The sequence below is a fragment of the Xyrauchen texanus genome, unplaced genomic scaffold, assembly GCF_025860055.1.
Source record: "Xyrauchen texanus isolate HMW12.3.18 unplaced genomic scaffold, RBS_HiC_50CHRs HiC_scaffold_622, whole genome shotgun sequence".
Taxonomy (NCBI): Eukaryota; Metazoa; Chordata; class Actinopteri; order Cypriniformes; family Catostomidae; genus Xyrauchen; species Xyrauchen texanus.
Window position 1 is genome coordinate 2,691 of NW_026266602.1, and position 22,310 is coordinate 25,000.

Consider the following 22,310-nt stretch of genomic DNA (forward strand, 5'->3'; position numbering starts at 1 on the left):
TCTCCCTAACACTGTTCGAGATGCAGACACACTCCCTCAGTTTAAGTCTAGACTAAAGACTAATCTATTTAGCCAGGCATACACCTAATTTATCCTCCAACCCACAAATAGGCTGCTTTAGTTGGATCTGCCGGAACCAGAAACCAGAAACATTGATCATGATTTATAACTCTGCAATAAATTGAATGACATCTATGCTTATATTATTTTATTTGTTTCCCTTTCTCAACCTCGAGACTCCTATCCTGAGGTCACAAGAACCGGCTGGATCCAGCACCATTCCTGCTTCGCGTTGGACACTGCTACGTGTTGCTGAATGATGATGACTAAATGAAGCCGGTGCCAGCCAAACATCACTTCAGTCTATTATGATACTTCAGAGGATTAACTGATGCCAACTCCAACCATAAGACATGGGATACTTCATATGCCATTGTTTGAACCTTGGATTTAGGATGGACCACACCGAACCTCACCGAAATTACCAGCCATGTTGAACAGTGTTTCACATCCCTGATCTCTGCCTGCATCACCTCGGTCTATTGATGGACTACGATCTTGAAATGGAATGGATAGACTAACACTTGCCAACAAAAGCCTTCAACAGCCAATTAATAAGGACAATTGCATCTATGCAAACTTCTGCAGTTAATCCAGGATGGACTTCAAAGACATTGGTCATTAATCTTACAGTTCAAACAAAATCGATGTTTAAACACTGCCTCTTAACACTTGCTTAGTTAAATCATTTTAAACCATGATTTTAACTATACATACGTAATATTTACATTACATTCCTGATGTTAGCCAGAGGGGAACTGGCCCCCACAGTGAATCTGGTTTCTCCCAAGGTTATTTTTCTCCATTAATCAACATCTTATGGAGTTTTGTGTTCCTTGCCACAGTCGCTTTAAGCTTGCTCACAAATTATTATTGAATTACTTATTTTTAAACAGGATTAACAATCTTATTTTATCTAATTACACAATGATGATTCATCAACATTATAGACATTACAGTTTTAAAGTCTGTTAATGCCTGACATTCTGTAAAGCTGCTTTGAAACGATTTGTGTTGTGAAAGGCGCTATATAAATAAAACTGACTTGAAATGGACTTGACATATATTTTTAATGCTTATTTCTTTCTTTTTCTGCCTCTGTAGTTACACCACTTTTGACAATTGTGACATTAAGCCCCAAAATAATATAAAAATGACTTAAAAAAAAGAATTAAAAACATTTCATCGTAGTGGAGTTTCATTCAAATAATTGTTTTGTGTGAATTTTTCCAGCTAAAAAATCAACACCAATGAATATTTTTTTTAGGAACAGAAGCATTCACACATTTTCTCCCAATTTTTGTTGGTGTTGCCTGCACAGGCTTTTGCAGAGAATGACATTATGTGCAATACTATTCAATTATTCTGTTCATTCCAACAAGTCATCAAGTCAATGGTGACCTAAAAGTGATACTTTCACATACAAACCTAACAATGATAGTTCCAGTATAAGCATTACGCCAGTGTAACCATTAAGACACTTACATGGCATGGTGTGCTTTCACTTGAGTGCGACAGTTACGTCCCCAGTAACAGTCTGGTCTGATGGTCACAGCATCTGAGAATAAAATCAGCAAACTTGCATCATGAAATAACACACTTGTTTTTCTCATCTCCCATTAAATCTAAAGGTTTACAAATCTGACTTGATGTCTACTTTTAGCAGAGAGACACTTGACCTAAACATGGCTGTACTTTGTGTTGTGTGTCACCTTTAATATATGTGAGTTTTACCTGGCAGCTCTGATGGAGGGATGTGCTCTCTGTATTTGTATGTGAGCTCTCTAAAAGTGCAAAGTCCACAGCAGTAGCACAGGAAGGAGTTGGCAGTAATTCTGTAATCTGTACATACAAAGACAAGAGAGAGTTAAAACAGGGCATTTACTGGAGTTGAAGTCAATTTTAATGAACAGTACAGTTCAGCATGATTCAGCTGAAGTCTCAACTTATACCTGAGAGATGGTACTGGCCTTGCTGTACTGCCTGAAGTGCTTCCTGTAGCATATGCCTCCAGGTCATTCCTCTAGAAGTCAAATAATTCTGCCACAAAGACAGGGAACAGCTATGAGTAAAGATCTGTCTGTATTACATAAAATCCTACAAGACACTAACAAAAACTTGAATTTGGTGGTTTCTTGCTGCTAATAACAATTAAAAACTAAACGATAAATGCTAAAGATAAAATAGATTTGCATTTCCAGTAGAAAATACCAGTGCTTGCAAAGAGAGCAAATGAGTAGTGTTAAAGTTTTAGGTAAGTTTAAGATTTTGGCTTTGGTTCTGTGTAATCAGAGACGCTTTGCAGTTATTATGACACTCTGAACACATTGTGTTTACTGTCGGCTGGGCATGAGAATCAACACGCAACTCAACTTCAGTCACTTAAATACAGTTAAAAAGAAAAGAACAACCACAATTCAGCATGCATTCGGTTGGGAAATGCAAATGATGAACTTTCAAGCAATGCAAGTCAAAGACAGAATTCCAATCTACTATCTTTCATTTCTTAGAGAAAAAAAAAACAATACCACACCTAAAGTTGAAATGATCTACAAAATAATGTTCGATTGGAGATGCAAAATGTTCCAAGGAACGAAAATGAAAACCAAAAACGAACAACATTTTATGCAGAACGTAACTGAAAAGTCCCTTTCAATTGTTCTGGAGTGAACCAGTTATTTCTAAATGTTGATAAATGGTTAATAACCGGTTAGTTTCATTAATATATATATATATATATATATATATATATATATATATATATATATATATTTTTTTTTTATGAAAACAAAGTCTAAATGGTTTATTACAGATCATTTTCAGAAATAACACCACTTCCTGCTGGCCAAAAAACGAGGCTTCTCTATTTTTAATTAAATAACATGATAAGCATGTGCTTTGATTCTGAAGGAAACTGCTGCATTAATGCACGTTATGGATGTAGCCTTCTGTGATGTGCTGAAGACCTTTTAGACAACTACTGTATATAGAATTACTATGTACATGCATGGATAATCCAGAAACAAGGAACAATATTGAGGTAAAAACAGAATTTCTCAGTTGTTTCCAAGTCTTCAATGAATTATTGCTCGATATGATGCATTGATACAGATTTGATGCTGCCGGGTTTTGACTGAGAAGCAGATCTGTAATTAAAATAATTAAAATGAAATAAATAATTATTACATGTTTAAAATAAAATAATTCGGCCAGCATAAGATGACAATTAGTCCAAACACATCCAAGCAGTGTGTGCATACATACAGGAGAGAACACATTGATTTAAAAGACGTTATTTATATAAGCTACTATATATTTTGTTTGTTTTGAATTCAGAGCTGATAAATGCTTATCATCACTTATTTTTGTTGAGCGTGTTTTTCCTGACCAGTTCTTTTTCCTTGAGAAATCTGGTAACACTTCAACTGGTACCCACTCTTAGCACAGTGTACAGTCATTTTAATATAGAACATAATTACCATTCTTTAATTTCATTCTCACCGGTTACCAGTTGTAAAGGAGGCAATGGAACGCTGGGACAGGAACGACAAAATACAGTTTTTGCGAAAAATGAACCAAAATGAAAAACATTTCATTTTTAGTCCCTGTTGGAGACTGTACATTAAGCAGATCAAGCTGAATTAATTGCAAAAATTGTGAGGGAGGAGCAGCAGCAGCAAAAGAAGAAAATGAGGAATATAAATACAATGCTCACCTTGCAAGCACTGTAATTAACAGAGCACTGGAGAACTAAGCTCCAGAAAGCCCAAAAACAACAAATAAACAAGACATACCTTAAGGACTTCTGACTCGTACTGATTGCTATTTAAAACTCCATCCAGACATTTATCAGTCAGGTTAAGTTCTGTAAGGACATATAACCATAATCATAAAATGGTCAAGAAATAAAAGGTATTCAACAAATTGCATGTAGCATTTCATCTGAAGGAAAAGCATTCTCAGAAACCTACCACTGAAACGTGCTAGGCAACCTTGACAACCAATCCGCTGGCAGCCCCAGTACACGTGACAGTAAGGCTTCTGGCACACCATACCTGCAAATCAGGTCAAAAGAACAAAAGCTAAAGCAAATGATCAGGTAAATCCATGAGGCCTGAGATCATTGATTGACAGCTGTCAGGCCACTCACAATGTTGAGGGGACATCTGTGGGGGAAGGTGCTCTGCACGTCTGTCAGGCATGGGCTGCAGGCAGCAGGTGCAGATGAGGTGACTGCCCTGAGGAGGACACCTGAACTCATGAGGAGCTGCAGTATGGGCACAGTGGATAAAAGAGGAACATTAGTATAGTGACTTAGAGATTCTGAAGTTGCAAACAGTATGTGTAAATTGTTTGGTTGTGTGGGGGGAAAATATTGATATTTTAAAGTAATTATTTTACCTCACAATTTTACGACATATTATACAACAGCGTTTTAGTGTCAAGTTAAAAAAAAAGTAGATTGAGGAAGAAACTCATAACATTACAAGAATAAGATCATAATGTTTTGAGAATAAATCACATTATAGGCCTTAAATGAGAAGTACATTTTTGAAGAGAATAAAGTCGTAACATCACGAAAATAAAGCAGTAATAAAGTCGTTATATTGCGATTTTTCCTCTCAAAATACGTTTACTTCATTCACTTAATGTTATGCCTTTATTCTCAGAACATTACAAATTTATTCTCAAAAGATTTTTCTTATTTTAATGTGGCACTTAAATGTCATTGTAATATACTAATGCCAAGAATTCATATTTTTGTTTAATTTCTCAAATTTGTATATTTTTTGGAGAAAAAAGACATGGACACAGATCACTCAGAGCAAAGTGCAGTGTGAGCAAAGGCTATATTATACTGTCAGACAAGTAATCCTGTGCTGTGAGAAATGTTACCATAGTTGTGAGGTGCTGTGGAAAGACTGTCTTTTGCTGATTCGGTCCGACACTGCTTAAATAAATAGTTGCAGTAAAAAAGTTTTTAAACTGCTTTATGTTGTGAACTAGATATGTACCCGTAATATTATCTTGCAGTTCTGCGCTTTTAATTGTGGAGCGAGGATCGCCCTAAAGTTACATTGAAGTGCGTCATTGTGCGTTCAGGATGCATAGAGGCGGTATTATTCTGCTATTGGATTTTTTTATGATTACTTACTTTGATAGTTTTGTGCAATAAAATGTTATAGTTATTTAGTATATTTATCTGTTGAATATCCCTTAGTTAGCATGTTGTAGTGCTGCACAGTGTCCGTTTATTTCTCTGAAACATGTCTGATCAGGGATGTGAACATTAAGGAACATTATTATACAATATATACACCATCAGCACTCAGACGCTTAACTGTGTGTATCACACTGCTTGTGTTCGTGTAGTTCTAAACTAAAGTGTAAGAGTAGTGCAGATCTTTTAAGAGCTAAGGTTTGCCTTTTTTTTTACATTACATATCTTAGCCAGCAGGTGGAGGGAAGATAATTTTTGTGTGTAATATGAACCAGTTAGGTGAAGTGAAGTGAATCCGCTTCAGCCGTTTACATGCAACAGCTATTCGTGATCGCTTACAACACTACTAAAGCTAGGAAATGGCTTTAAATTGCTTTAAACAAACAACTTCAGCATTTCGGCTAATCACAGCTGACAGACACAACAGACTGATTAATTACACAATGGGTGCTGTTTAAAATGGCACCACGGCACTCAGCCTTCTGCCGAATCACAGCAGTGCTGATGCAGGGCCATATTGCACTCTTGCTTGTGTGATATTGCTTAATTATTACCCTTAACAGCGACTAGTCATTCAAACAACCAATCGACTAGTCATTATGAAAATTGTTAGTTTTGCACTTCCCTAATAGAAGTCTACAAACGTTTCTCATTTCTAAGGATGTCCACACTGATTCTCCATACAACTAGGCTGCAAGGTTGTTTTGTGTAATGATAAACACTCTGGAACCACTCTGGTATGATACTGCCTCAAATAAAAAAATGTTTACTGACATTGACGCTCTATGCTGCTCCTTCGGCTCTACGATTAACCTTGCAGTCTAGTTGTATGGAGAATCGGTGTGGACATCCTTACAAATGAGAAAAGTTTGTAAACTTCTATTAGGGAAGTGCAAAACTACCAATTTTCATAATCGACTAGTCGATTTGAATGAGAAATTAACGAGAAACAAGCAAGTAAAAGATTGCAATATAATATCACCAGGTCCCTGCTGAATCCCACCCCCACAAATCTAACCAATGTCCCCTAGCTGTGACATTGATGCTACTCTAATTTTCCAATCTGCCACAGTCAAAAACTTAGGTATCATTCTTGACCCTTCATTGACCCTAGATGCTTATATTTACAAACTCTCTAAAGCAGCATTTTTCCAACTACTGCCAAATTTGTCCCTACGTTAGCTCGAAAGATGCTGAAGCTTTAGTCCATGCATCTCGCCTTTTTTCTGGACTACCGGCACACTATCTACTGCTTGCAATATATTCAAAATTCTGCTGTGAGAGTACTAACTTACACCAAACGATCTGCACATATTACTCCTAGTGGCTTGGACTCCCACGTTGCATCAGCAATATCAGCTTGTATGGGAACGGTACTTTGGAATTGCCTGTTTCTAGCCACACTGAAGAGTACAAATGCACCAAAGTGACACTGAATGAGTCTCAAGATGCTATGATACAAGCGGCGACTTTCAGACTGGCAACTGGGAGGAAGTGGACCCCATCTGAGGTCGTACAGTAAGCAAAATCTGCTCTCAAGCATAGAGACATCGTAGGACAGGTACAGCAAAGAAGAGGCAGTTTTGAACTTGGGGCAAGAAGACCCACATGGCACAAGACGACAGTCACCCAGAGAAGAAAGCTGGTAGTAGCTGAGGTCCGGCAGCAGGAGGCGGCAGAGAGATGCATAAAGGCAAGTTCGCAGTCCAGACAGGGCCAATGGACTAACTGGAAAAACCTGGAGCATCGTAAGCTCACCTGGAAGGATTTTTGGGAGATGGATGGAGGTAGACTTAGCATCATAATTAGAGCCACCTACGATGTCCTTCCCACACACAAGAATCTAAACCAGTGGGTTGGGAAGGTCCATCATGTCCACTCTGTCAAACCCCAGCAACGCCATGGCACATCCTCGTCGGCTGCAAAACCAGTCTTTCTCAAGGCCGTTACACCTGGAGGCACAACCAGGTCTTGAGACAACTGCCAATTATTCTGGAGGGAAGGATAACTACATGTGCCCTCTCTCCCCCAATACCTGGATTCTCAAAAATCACCACCTTCATAAGAGCAGGACAATTTCCAGTGAAGCCAACTGCAAGAAGGGAATCGACTCTGCAGGAGGCTCCACTGGACTGGAAAATGCAGGTTGATCTAGACCAGAAGCTCATCTTTCCACCTGAGATGATTACAACTAATCTCAGGCCGGACATGATCTTGTGGTCTAACTCGCAAAAGTCCCTGTTCATTGTGGAACTAACATAAGTTAGCAACTAAGTTGGTGAAGCGTATTAATGTAAAAGGCTGAAGTACTCAGACCTAGCAGCCGAGGCAGTACAACGGGGCTGAAGGGGTTGGGAGTCAGAGGACAGGCCTTCCAACAAGCTGTCAGGTCACTGTCAGAGGCTGCTGAGCGGAGCAGCAACTGGCTGTGGCTAAAACTAAAGGATCCCAACTGGGCTGTAAAATGACCAAGAGGGTTAAAGGTGGAGGGGGGCGCTGTTGACCCCTTTGGAGGTGTCGTGGGTTTATCAACAAAACACGAAGGAAGGAGGGTGCCCACTTGATGACCCCAATGAAGTAAGTACCCCTACCACCCAGCCAAGATATCAAGAAAGTGTCAATAATTCAAAGGGATTGTAATATCAAGCACTGGCTACCTGTCATATCCTGTATTGCATACAAAATTCTACAGCTTTCATTTAAGTCACTCCACGGTCTAGCTCCTCCTTACCTTTCTGGTTTTCTTTCTCCCTATATTCCTATTCGCTCACTCCGATCTTCTGGGTGCGAACTTCTTCTTGTTCCTAGATTCTGCCTTTCGTCAATGGGTGGCAGGTCTTTTTCTGTTGTGGCACTTAAGATATGGAACTCAATTCCCCTTGCACTCAGAACTACTACCTCTACCTCTGAATTCAAAACTCAGCTCAAACTCATTTGTTCTCTCAATATTATCAGGCATAATGTGTATATACTTCATGTACTGCTAACTGTATTTGCATGCTTGTACTGGATTTAAATGTCTAATTGTTTGCACGATCTGATATCTGCTATATGCACCTGCATTTGTTTTTTGTTCCGGAATGGGCAACTGCCCACTGTCCATATGATTGTCTATATGTTTGTTATGGTACTGTTCTTTATTGTGAAGCATCCTTGGGCTCTGGAAAGTCGCTATATAAATTAAACATATTATTTTTTGAGTGCACTGTGTAGACTAAAGCGTGTGTGGGAATAACCTGTGGTGGTTTCAGAGGATGTTGAGGGTTCTTCTCCAGGCACTTTAGCTGGCGCCTCTGATTGAGCAGGCTCACAGATCAACAGCGCAGAGCAAAGCTCCTTCCGATAGCCCAGACACTGCCGACACATCATGTATGGCTGACTGTGAATACACACAAACACATAGGTTTATGTGGATGAGCCAAATCACTCTTGTAGATGTGTAGGGTTGGTTTCATCCATCACTTAAGCTCTCTGTAGAATCTGCTGGAAATCAACTACTTTAGAAATTAGGTAATCATAACTTCTTGATCGTCTGATGCATATTGTGCACAAAAACAGAAAGCAGTGACAAGAGTTTTAAAAAGAGAAAGTATAAAGGCGCAAAGTTGCTGACCTCATGTCAGAGATGTCACTGTCATTGTCTGAAAGCTCGAACAGATAATCTGAACTTCCCTCCTCGTCTGAAAATGAGCGCTCAATCTTCGGCTGCAGCATGTCTTGTGTGATCTTATTCCGAGCATCCATGCTGCGTAAGTCCTCTTCACTGCGACACTTCTCTGTGACATAAAAACAAATGAAGACACATGTGAGAACACTTACAAACACCAATAGAAATGGGTATGAGTAAAATAGGGAGAAATAGATGTAATTTCAGTCATTATAGTACAGTGAAGTCTTGCTGTTCTTATATTCAGAGGCCAAGTGAATTGTTTGGATCATAAAGATCTTCTCATTTAGAGCATGATGGAAATGTAGCATCACATCACATGGTGTAAATAATTTTCCTCCAGTTTTGTTTTATACTTGTGTCATTTAGTCTCACCAAATGTGTGAGCAGGTCTTATCAGGAAGGCGTTTATGATGACTGTTACCTGGGTGTTGAAGCAGATATGCCTCCACAAGGTTGTTGAGGATGTGGTTTTTACGGATCCTCTCCACAGGACATCGGCAGGTAGGGCAGAGTGAGGAGCGTTCCATCCAACCAGAATAACAGGCAGCACAAAATGTATGCATGCAAGGCTGAAGACTGTACAGAAATATACAAATTAAAATTAATCAGCCATCACAAACCATTTGAAAATCCTTCTTAAAGGATTTGCATAAGTTTCAATTAAGAAAACAAATGAAAGTGTCTTCTGCCAATATGTCCATCAGGATTTAGGTGGTTGTTTGTATACACAGGACTGACCTGACACAGTCATGCAGCAGGTCTTGACAAATGATGCAGGTGAGGGACTCTTCCATCTTGTCTGTTTTGGCTCCCTCTGTTTTCTCTTTACCCACTACTCTGAGAGTGGCCTGAGGAACATCTGCAGAAGCAGCGGAGTCACTGTGAGCAGATCCAAATCTATCCACGTCATCTGAGACAGAGAACCTTTAGTTAGTATAAAAAACAATTGTTGGATTTACAAGCATTCTTGTTTTAGAAAGGAACATCAACACAATGTAAAACAATGAAAATTCCTCCTTGTTTTTTTATGCAAATTTTGTTTTAAGAAAAGAAAAAAATAATGGTAAATCTAAATACCCAGCTAAATCTCAAAAAACATATTTGGTCTGCATTTTTTGTCCCAAAATATTGATTTTGATGTGAAACGCAACCTAAATTTCTAATTTCCAAAATGACAGTAATAACAAATAACTTTATTAAATATTCTAATCTTTTTAGTAAAAGACTTGACTCTATTATGAAAGACAAGATTTCATCCTCTTCTGAAGAAGCCCACATTAGAAACTTTGGTTGCAAATAACTTTACACCAATCTTAAAATAATATTTCATCTCTAAAATATTAGAGAAAGCTGTAGCTCGGCAACTATTTTAGATAGTGGATAACAATATTTTTGAGAAATTTCAGACAGGTTTTAGAGAAAACCAAAGTACAGAAACTGCCCTTCTTAGGGTGACCAATGATTTATTGATGGCGGAGGATGCTGGATTTTAGTATAGCTTGATTTAACTGGTTTGTTTCATACTTGTCGAGAATAGGAAATTTGTAAGTTGGTTCTGCAAGGATCAGTGTTAGGGCCAATACTGTTTTCACAATATACTCTATATTACCGCTTTGGTTTGTGATTCCAAAAACAATATTAATTTTCATTGCTATGCTGATGATCTGCGATTGTATTTTTCGTTAAATCCCAATGATCTGACTAATTTAAATGTACTTCAAGCGTGCATAGCAGATAAAAATGTGAATGCATGTAAATTTCTTCAGTTAAATACTGATAAAACAGAGGTTGTTATAATCGGTCATGATAAAAAAAAAAGTCAGATCGAGTTAGCACTTAGACAGGTGGTCCCAAATATTCAGCAGGTGGTGAGAAATGTGGGTGTTTATTCTGATACAAATTTAAATATCACATCAGGAGGTTAGTTCAATCTAGTTTTGATCGGTTAAGGAACATTTCCCAGGTTCGACATGTCTTGAATTTTAGAAGCTTATACATGCTTTTATTTTGTTTTGTATTAAAACGCTAAATTTCAACTTTAAATCAATGCACCTTAGGATGGCTACAATTAGTGCAAAATGCTGCACCTAGACTTTTTGATGAACTAGTTCTTCAAATCATATTACTCATATTGCTTCTTTGCATTGGTTACCAATTCTTTTAAGGTTCGATTTTAAGATGTTATTAATTACATAAAAACATTACATTGTTTGGCACCAGAATTTTTGCTAAGTATCCCAAAAGTGCTATAAAAATAAATTATTATTATATATATTATTTTTCTTTAAAAATTTAATTCATTTACTGAAACACAAAAAAAACATAAGACATTTATAACGAGATTGGAGATATTTTGCAGCATTCTTATAGAGTACATTATTCTTGCAAACAGTTTTCAGATGAATAAAAGAGAAACAAAAGAGTGAAAACACTTTACATGCGCTTGTTCCAAATTACAGACTCGTGCTGCATGCCTCTGAACAAACAGCGAATCAGACACAAGCATTGACAGCTTTTCTTTTGTCTGTTCTTAAAAATATAATAAAGCGTGTTTCTTCAAGCATGTGTTTTTGTGACTAACAGCATTTCTAGTCATGTGTCACTCCGAGATGTCTTACAGGTTGCCCGCCTGTTGCGGGTAGATGAGAAAAATTACATTTGGATGAGTTGCTTGCAAACTGGATTCAGCATTGTTGTATTTTGCGGGCGGTGGGTGCTAGTTTCACACCCTGGCCACTGTTTAATATATATGACGACTTCCCAGATCCATGGTTTTGCCATTTCCCGATATTAACGATCATTGTCAGTCCGCAATCAGAAATGGGATCTTTGTAAACATCGGCTATATCCAATTACATTGTCCTATCGCCCAACCCTATAATGTACCTCTCGCAGTTTTTCTTCTTTTCCTCTCTGTTTCCATCTCTGTCAGCATCTGCTGCCCTCCGTCAGTCCAGTAAGTTCTCTTCAGGCAGGGGTGATTCATGACTGCCTCCCTTGGGCTGCCTGCTGGGGCATTATGGGAACAGCCTGATGACGCAACATGCTTTTCATTTTCATAACCTGCAAAATAGTAGTACAGTCATCACATATTCCACTGGCAGCAAAATTTCATTCTCAAACCTCTAGATTCAAGAGGGAAACTGGCCAAAGAACTTGAAGCCTGGCCATGTTTTTTTCTGCTAAATGCTGCACATATAGAAATATATATAGGGTATAAAAAGTCTATAACCACATTGAATGTCAGGGGTTTCAAATCACATTTAAACCTGGAAATAAGCACAAAGCTTTAGGATTATTTTCAATTATTAAAGATTCTTCACTATTTCTAGTTCACTAATCAAATGCAAGTAATTTTGGGGACAGATTTCCTTGTATAAGATGATCTTTGGGGTGACAGGGTATAATGCCAGCAATTGTGCATGCTATCATTTAAGCAAAAAGGGGACATATCAATTACTGAGGAATTCATGTACATTTTTCAAATACATTTTCCACTGTTAAACTGATTATATAATTCCTAATGCAATAAAAATAAAATGAAACAAAGAATCTTTTTCCATCAATGGTGTATGGCAAAGTCTACTGAAAGTCCAGCTTCCATAGGTCTTTCATTGATAGTGTCAGCACTGTACATTTTAAAATCTCACTGCGAATAAGGTGACTGTATTACCCCAGACAGCAGCATATAAGGCAACTTGTAAGAAAGTGCACATACAGTGTGGATGGCAATTACCAGAGCAAGTAGATAAGGACATGTTGAAGAAGTGGAAGGTAGAGGTGGAGGTAGATGGCTGGGGTTCCTCATGCCCAGTCTGAGGTAGAGGCTTTACAATAACTGGCTCCACTGGTGCTGGTTCACTTTCTGTTTCTGTCAGATCAGATTCTTCTTCTTTCCCATCATCTGCTGAGATCACAAGAGAAAACTGGATCTTAAAGAAATTACAATTCTGTCATAATTTACTCATGCTGTTTCAAAACCCCATAATTACATGTTACACAACAAGTGGAAGCATAAAAAAATATATTCAAGGTTTGTTTACCTTTAACATCCTGTGAGGCACTTTTCTGTGGCATGATAGCCTGATACACATAAGCAATGTCTGGAAAACAGAAAATATATGTGGCTAGTGCAAAAACAAACAAATCAAAACAGATGAATCCAAAATGTGAAATTAGTTTGGAAACAACTGAATTTGTAACAGTAAATTCATAACAAATGTGGAAAGAAATTGTGAGAAAAAAAGCAAACGCACTCTGTTCTGGCTCATTCTTCCTGTACACAAAATAAATGACATCACCATTCTGCAGTAAGTACGCCTGTTTCTTCACCAGTTTGGACATATTGATCACTGTTCCATTGGTGCTGATGTAAACAAACACACAGATCATCATCAAACAGGAAGTTAATAAAGTATGATTCTGTTTACATCCATTTGTTACTGACATCGCCACAGTTTATTTTTTAAAACTGACAAATTTTTGGCAACATTTACTTTTAGGGAATGTGAAGAATGGACTGTCCATCATCCTGACTACACATTCTGTAAAACACACTACATATCGACTCTCTAAAAGACACACACTTAATTAGCTGGACGGAAATACAGCTGCAATTATGGAAAGCTCGGATACATTCAAATACATGAGACTTAAAATCACTACAGACTAACATTAACTAGTGTATCTCTGACTACTTCCAATTAACCAAATCACAATTAATTATTCACAAAAACAAAGACTTTAAACTGTAGCGATTAAATGTCATGAGGGAATTGGATATATAGTTGCAAAAGGGCCAAGCTTGTCATTAAGTTAATTCACTTACTAATGGAATTAGAAGTCTCTAAGTATAATTAGCATGAACTCAGTTGAAAAAAACAAAACAAAAAAAAAAAAAAAAACACAAATGTACCAACAGACCACCAAAGCTTTTATTGGCGTCTACTTGTGGAGACACACAACCTACCTGTTGCATTACCTTTAAAAGCCAGATTAAACACAAAGAACAATTTCTAGCCAGTGAATTGTTTTGTGCTGTTTACAGACATATTTACATTCAATTTTGAAATGTCCAATATTTAATTATTTATTTCTTAATATATGTTTCCATTTATTTATTTCCATTACTTATCCAGCCCTGGTCATTTGAAAATTCCCTGATACTTCCAGGATTCCATATCCTGTTACACTATAAAAAAAACTAATAAAAATAAAAAAATAAAAAATAAATGATAGTTGATTGAACTATCTATTGTAGAAAAAATTGAGATTACTTAAAACAATCAAGTAAGTCAACTTTCATGCCTTTCAATTCAGAGCAACTAACATGTTTAAATAACGAGCACATACAATGTCAAGTTTGGTGGAGAAGAGATTGAACTGTTGCCTTTTGGCCGACACTACAGAGCACTGAGCACCAGAACAGGCAGGCGCAAGAACGTTTTTTCCCCTCAGGAAATCCATCTCAGGAACAGTTAAAACTATAATATAATTACATGCAATAAACAGACTATTCAATTATATTGTTTAACATATCCAACCTCTTCTGCATTCCATTCCCTTGCACTGTATATAACAGATTTGTATTTGACCATACCATATATTTATTTTTGTCTTATTGTATATTTCTATATATACTTATATTCTATTCGCTTTTTATTAATTTTTTTTATTTTTATTATCTTGTTGTTGTGTTGTATTGTTTGTGGACTGGAAGCTTCTGTCACCAAGAAAATTTCCTTGTATGTGGAAGCATGCTTGACAATAAAGCTCATTCTGATTCTGAAGGTAGGACTCACAGGCTTTTGAGCCTGCTCAGTTTGATCAATGATGCTCAGTCCTAATGTTTCTGATATGAAGTTGTCTTAACTTCTAAAACTTTTAAGTACTTGTTACCAACACCACCTTTTAAGTTGGACCAACTATTTGGTATCTTGGTGGGGCTGATGATCTTGTGTTAAAATGTAGATCTGATAAATAAAGAATATATTTTGAAATTATTTTTAAGAATACTTGAAAATGATGGACACAACAATTTATTGAACTTAATAATTGATATTTTTGAGTTTGCTGAAGCTATTGTATTGAGTTAACTGAACGTACAATACAACTTAAATTGTTAAGTTGGTAAAATAATTTGCATGAAGTTGAGTAACCTAAAAATGCTTTTCAGCTGGTCACCTTCATTTAAGGTTACTCAACTATTAAATTTTTACAGTGTAATTTATTGCAAGTCTGTGCAATTAGGAAGTATGCACTAAAGGAAACTTTAGGCGTCTTACTACATGGAGTATTAAAATAAATTAATGTCAGAGCTCACAGAGGGATCTTCTAAAGGAGACAAGCCCCGATCATTTCTGCCCACATTTCTGAGATTATCCAATAAAGATCTTGTGTTGCGCAAGGTGAGGAGCAAAGGAAAGCTTTCTTGGAAGAATCACAATATTTTCTTGTTCCTGGACTTTGCAAATTCAACAAGAGAGATACATGATTGATTCAAGGAGTGCAAGAAACGCTTGCATCAACGGAAGATCGCTTATGCACTGACGTTTCCGGCCAAACTGAGGACAGATGCCAAGGATGGCCACAACGTATTTACGTGTCCCAAGCAAGCACTGTCCTTCATAAATACATTGGAGTAAGCCATTTGGTGTTTCTCATGTGAGTGGATTGACTCGCTGAACATACACTCGATTGTCTGAGGAAGCTGGGTGCAATTTTTTTTCTGTATGTGTTTGCTCCACCTAGCGGCTGGAGTTTGTTTTGTGGAATATCACTTCTCCTTCAAGAAACTTTTCCATTGACGGAAGATTGATTTTGCAGTGGGGTTCCCAGCCAGATTGAAAGTGGATGCTGGGGATGGCCACAAAATATGTACATGCCCACACAAAGGACATTTATATTGGTTGGAATTTGTTTTGTGGAGGATCTTCGTCTACTGATGAAGAAATTAGAAATGTTGTGGAACCATTAGAACTCCCTAAATTGTTGACTGAGCAAAGAAATTCTCTTGATTCTGATTTAACCTTGGAGGAGCTTGACAAGGTAATTAAATCCTTCCCTACAGGCAAGGATCCGGGGACTTATTCGGCTCTTCTGACAGGACTCTGGTCCCTGCCATCTCACTTGATGCCGAAATGGCATTTGTTATGGTAGAATGGGATTATCTTTTTAAGATTTTGGAAATGTATGGGTTCGGGAGTGCATTTATTGATTGGATTAAGTTACTTTATAGACACCTTGTAGCAGCGGTACAAACAAATGGATTAATATCAGATTATTTTACTCTGGATAGGGGGACTAGGTAGGGTTGCCCTCTTTCCCATTATTGTTCTGTCTTGCCCTGGACCATTAGCAGCAGCAATAAGAAAGGAGGATGATTTTTCAGGGGTGACGGTGGGAGGCGTGGCACATAAACTTCTGCATTACGCAGATTATATTTTATTATTTGTCTCTTACCCTACTAGTTCTATGCCTTGCTTCCACAGAATTATTCATTTATTTTCCAAGTTCTCAGGACACAAAGTCAACTGGTCTAAATCCTTTGGCTTTGACAGTGTAATGTCCAGTAACTGCTTTCCAGCCAGGTGCCTTCCAGTGGCCCAAACAGGGCATTAAGCATTTGGGGATTTTAGTCTGATTTAGAGCTAATTTTGACCCTTTAATAAAAAAAGTTTTCGAAGGATGTGAGCAAGTGGGCTTCATTACATTTATCTATGATTGGGAAGGTTAGCGTTATTAAAATTAATTGTATTCCAAAACGTAACTACCTGCTACAATCTCTCGCTGTAGATGTCACCCTCTCTTATTTCAAGCAATTTGCTAGCATAGAGAAGTCCTTCATTTGTAATGGTAAGTGTCCAAGATTACATTTCAATAAGTTACATAGGCCGATTGACGAAGGTGGGTTAGGCCTACTGTTAGGAATATTTTGGCCAAGATTTTGTTTTATTACTATGCGTTCAGTCTCATTTGGCTCATTGGTCACTTACACCTGAGAGAGCCTCTCCCTGGTTTGGCATTGAACAGGACGTTCTTGCCTCTATTTCACCATTGCAAAGCCTCTCTATCAAACTAATCGCAGAAGTTAAGTTACACCCCGTTATTTCTCATTTACACTCGGTATGGACAAAAGTGTCCAGAATGTTTAAATCTGACATTTATTTAAATGTTGCCTTGAGCATATGGCAGAACCCAAGATTGAGTATTGTTAAGTCCCCTTTCTGCTGGTCAGAATGGATTGTGAGGGGGATTACTACACACGGTGACCTATTTGAGAGTGGAGTGTTGAGATTGTTTGAAAAATTGGTTCAAGATTTTGGGATACCCAGATCTCAGTGGGGTTTCAATATTGATTGTAGGTATAATGTATTTTTTTCTTTTCTTTATTATTGTAAGATTTAATAAAAAAAAAAAAAAAACATTTAATTACAAAACAAATCTATGTACAAAATGCCAAGATAGTGTAAAATGTTAAAAATACTTAGACAATTAGAAAAATTGACAAATTCCATAAAAAATAAAAAAAACATATTAAATCAAGTAATGTCAAAAAAGTGACCATACCTCATGTCCTCCAGCCACACCTTTCCTGAGTTCTGATCTTGAGTGATTTTGCAGTGATCCCCTGAGACCAGTTTATTAGAAGGGAATGAGAGGTCACAGCCTACAAACAAAATATGTCAGTAAGGTTGTGATAAACTTTGTGATAGAAGAATGAACCCTATTAACTTTCTTATAGCACATCCCAGGTCTTAATGTAAATTATTTATTAGTGTATGATATATTTTTTTCTCAAAATGTAGAAATCCTCCTGTATGACTTTCCCTTTCAGCTGATAGTTCTTCTTACTTTTTCAACCATATATCATGTAGATGACTTTTCAAGATTCAATAAATTCCTGATCAATAAAATGAAGTCCCATCCTACATTGACTTCTCTCTGAAATATCACACTATAAAAGTAATTTGACAAGTAAATGTTATTTCATGTTTGAATTAGAAATGTTCCTCATTTCATCAAACACTGCATTCCCTTTCCCTTTACTTTCTCTCTTAAATTAAGCAAGGCACAATGTTTTAGTTGTGCAGTGTAATGCAATATAATGTGAATGAAAGATTACTATCTTAAAGAAATCTTAAATTAATTAAGATTAATAATAATACTACTTTCTTAAATAAGAAAGTATTCAGACCCATTCATTTTTTCCCACATTTTATGTTGCAGCCTTATGCTAAAATGCTTTAAATTATTATGTTCACATCAAACTACACTCCATATCCTATAATGACAAAGCAAAAAAACAGATATTTGATAACTGCAAATTTATTTACCGGCCACCAGTAGACTCCAAACAAAGTGTAGAAACATAAGTTTTTTATTTTTAAATAAATTTGCAAAGTTATCAAAAATAAATTTTTTGCTTTGTCATTATGGGGTATGGAGTGTAGATTAATGTGAAAAAAATACAAAAATTAAAATTTTTGTAAAAGGCTGCAACATAACAAAATGTTAAAAACAAATTAGAATAATATTTCTGAATACTTTCTGAATGTACTGCATCACTTCAGCTAATAACCAATGTTGAATGTGTCTCTGAAGCACCATAACAAAGCAGGCACAATAATTAATATTAAAGCAAGAAAACAGACAGTCTTCAAATCCAAACAGACACAGAGTGTCAAAGGGATACAACCTTGCCCAGCACACCACAAAACACACAAAAAACGAATTAATATTCCAAGAGCATGTCTTCAATAGATGCCATTGTTATTATTTGGTAGGGGGTATGTTTGCTGAACTAAAGAGAGTATTGTGAAAGGCATGAATGTGTACACATAGCTTCTGACTGATTACCTTTACAATAATAGTTCATAAATTAGGAATGAGAAATTTTATAAACTCAGATAATAAGATACATGAAACAATGAGGAATAGAAAGAAACCAAATGGAAAATCCATTTGAAAATAAAACATTTAATATTCTCCCTCTAAAAACAGAAGACTGAGGAATTAATATCATCAAACACTTTAACATCACATCACACCTTTTCTTCTCCCAACTGTGCATTCTCTGTTTATGAGCAATATTTCAGAGCCTGGAGATGCATCCACTTTCACCAGTTTTCCCCAGGCTTGCCCACTGCCCTGATACGCCATCTCCTCTGCTGTATTTCACCTGCTAGACAGCGGATGACGCCACATGGACATGTGTGAAACAAATGACACAAACCCAATTAGGCTACGTCATAAAAATACACATAAATTCAATGGCATTTGCTCACATAGCTGCTGCTTATGATGCAATAATAACTTCAATAAAACACCTAGTTTCCTGGTACCATCTGTGTTTAGTAGGAAAAGTGGCATGAATGACAGCCAGCAGAGTTTGAAATTCCTTTTAAATATGGTGTGAATTACTTTTTTAATTTAAACAAAGCATGTTAAAAATCATCAGTATTTAAAAAAATAAATACTGCTCGATGTTTTATTAAAGTTAAGCTGAATAGACAGCATTTGTGGCATTCTGTTGGTTGCCACCATATAAATGTCAACTTCTCCCCTGTACAAAAAGCTAAACTTGAAGGTTACAGTAAGGCACTTACAATGGAAGTGAATGGGGCCAGTCCATTAACATAAAAATACACACAGATTCAAATGTATGGCAAGTTCTCCAAGAGCACTTAACCAGTCACAAAAAAAATAAAAAAATAAAAATAAATATAAATATATATATATATATATATATATATATATATATATATACACATACACTAAATAATGAATAAATGTAAATGTATGGCAACAAAATGTAAACATTATACATGTCAGCTTGATTTAAGTGTAATGCCATTGCTTATTAACCTTATCTGTGTAAAGTTATCCAATAAATCAACTTTGTTCTTATGAAAGCATAACGCCGTAAAACCTTGTAATCTGGTAAATCCCTGATTTTGTCACACTAAACTCAAATTATCAAGTATAATTTTTTACTTTTTTTTTTGTTTTTTTTACTAATTTTGTAATTTTTACGTCTTGTGGTTGAAATGTTTATAGACTGGCCCCATTTACTTCCATTGTAAGTTTGCATACAGCTTTTTTTAATGAATGAGGGACGAACGTTGAACGAACGTATTTCAAATATTTTTTTGAAATTGATTGAACTGATCTTGTATTGAACGCGGAACATTCCTTTAAAACGGAGAACCCCGTGTGCTAACCAGCTAACAGAAGCTTCCGACAAGTTCTATGTAAAGCAAAAGCACACTATGATAAACGAATAGCTGCGAACTGAACTGAATGTTTCTTCCTTTCTTTAAGCAACTGTTTTATAGCTTTCTACTTTACTTTTCAGAGAACCAACCAACAACGAAAACGGCGCAGTGTTTACGTGAAACGCTGCTAACGCTTGCGAGTCGCTAGCTCGCGATCACATTGTTTACTCCCGTCAAAAACAACAGTCCTAATCTCTAAATTAGATTATGATTATGTTACATCAAAAGTACTAACCTAACCGAAGCCCGAGTCCACTCGCAGCATAACCGCTTGTTGACTTTAATCCGCTGTTCTTTCAATTTTTATATTCTTGGGCACTTCCTGGCCAGCAGTGGCATTTTCTTGCTTCAGCTGATAGAGGGGAGGGAGAGCGAGTGGAGGAGAAGATCTGTGGGAATGGAGGCTGGCAGGGGGTCACCATGTCTGGCCCACGTGAAAGCTCTGAACAAAAACCTGTCTGGAAGGGTGTCTAGACAGGAGATGCTTAGACATTCTATAGCTAGCGACTAACCGAGAAGTTATTAGTGTTAATGGAAGGACTTTTAGATTGAATAAATATTAGAAATATAATTAGAACAAAAATGAAATAAATCAAGTTTTGGTAATTTCTTTTGAATTCAAACTGTAACCCATAGGAGAAGAAAAACATCTTGAATTGATTGTTTAGAGCTTCTTATTTGCAGAAGCTGTTAAATAACGAATGAATAAATGTGATTTTGGATTAATATTTATTTGGGTAATTGATGTATTTGAACTTGTTTTTTATTCAACACCAACATGACATTTTGGTAAAATTTAATATTTTTAGAGAAAGTGAGCAAACATCTATGTAGTAAAATAGACTAAATTAACTGGTCTCATTTTACTTTTTTCAGCTTTTTTAATGGGATGAGACATGACTGTCAAGATCTCCTAGATTATTTGACTTGTTTGATTTTCTTAAATAGAGTAAAATGCCTATTTCTAGTTGAATCTTTAAAGAGAATGAAATGGACAATATGAAGACAAAATAAGGATTACTTTGGCAGCAGGACAACAGAGGGAGGAATGATCCACACTAGATTTATTTATTTATTTATTTTTAATCAGTTATCCACTTGGTTTTGTCCTCTTGACTGTACGCTTAATCATGCTAATTAACTACCATAGCTTTCCACTCCAGTGATTTCCCCTCCATCCTCCTTGAATGTAACCATTTAAATTAGAATCAAGATTTACGAGCTTTACTGGCATGGTAGAAAAGAAACACACACACACACACACACACACACACACACACACACACACACACACACACACACACACACACACACACACCTCTCAGTTATAAAGAAAAATATGTACAAATACAATAAAATAGAGTAATAATATAATGTTTAAATAAAAGCAGTTAGTTATGTTATTATTGCTATTTTATGCATGTTGCACAGTGTTTCCCTAATTAGTACATAATTGGGGCTTGTTTTTAAAAAGTGCAGTTCTATTTCCACTTCATTTTGATTGCAGTTAGGGTACATTCTGTATTTTTTGGTAGCCAGGTCTGTCTTTGTCTACCTGTCTCAATGGCAAGGTTATGTTCAGTGAGTCTGTACACGTCAGGACTTTTCTTAGTTTAGGGTTGATCACTGTGCTCCGGTATTCAGCCAATATATGTTTTAATGACACATGTCACATGTTTAGTGACAGATAGAATTCCAGATTACTTTGTTGAGCTGCTGCTTCTAGCCAATGTTTTAGATATTTTTGTGTTTTAATAATTTGTTTTTGTCTAGCTGGGGTTTTGTTCTGGGGTCAGCTGGACATTTACATTTATGCATTTGGCAGACGCTTTTATCCAAATCGACTTACAGTGCATTTAATACAGGGACAATCCCCTTAAGTGCCTTGCTCAAGGACACAATGGTGGTGGCCGTGGGGATCGAACCAGCGAACCAGCGACCTTCTGATTAACAGTTATGTGCTTTAGCCCACTACACCACCACCACTACATGGTTTGGATTATAAAGTCAACTCTAAGACCAACCCGCTAAGGGGGCTTCTCTCTGGGGTCCTCTTGTGATGGAGGATCTGTGTATCACTATT

At 36.7% G+C, this 22,310-nt stretch overlaps 1 protein-coding gene across 3 annotated transcripts; it reads right to left on the reverse strand.

The window, feature by feature from the left end:
- Window positions 1-1,501: 1,501 nt before the first annotated feature.
- Window positions 1,502-20,604, reverse strand: LOC127642451 (E3 ubiquitin-protein ligase CHFR-like). 3 transcript variants are annotated; one of them, XM_052125067.1, is made up of 17 exons: window positions 20,463-20,604; window positions 19,001-19,134; window positions 17,520-17,619; window positions 13,208-13,317; window positions 12,995-13,054; window positions 12,688-12,855; window positions 11,838-12,014; window positions 9,690-9,861; window positions 9,373-9,527; window positions 8,895-9,057; window positions 8,518-8,660; window positions 4,211-4,327; window positions 4,032-4,115; window positions 3,855-3,925; window positions 2,013-2,100; window positions 1,795-1,902; window positions 1,502-1,618 (listed from the first exon to the last, which is right to left on the reverse strand). In XM_052125067.1, the coding sequence occupies exons 2-17, from the start codon at window positions 19,110-19,112 to the stop codon at window positions 1,542-1,544; spliced, it is 1,905 nt and encodes a 634-aa protein (XP_051981027.1). In that variant the 5' UTR covers window positions 19,113-19,134; window positions 20,463-20,604; the 3' UTR covers window positions 1,502-1,541. The 3 variants fall into 3 exon arrangements, with proteins under 3 accessions (XP_051981027.1, XP_051981025.1, XP_051981026.1); XM_052125065.1 differs by having other exon boundaries at window positions 12,688-12,858; XM_052125066.1 differs by having other exon boundaries at window positions 12,688-12,858; window positions 19,001-19,131; window positions 20,463-20,593.
- Window positions 20,605-22,310: the final 1,706 nt, after the last annotated feature.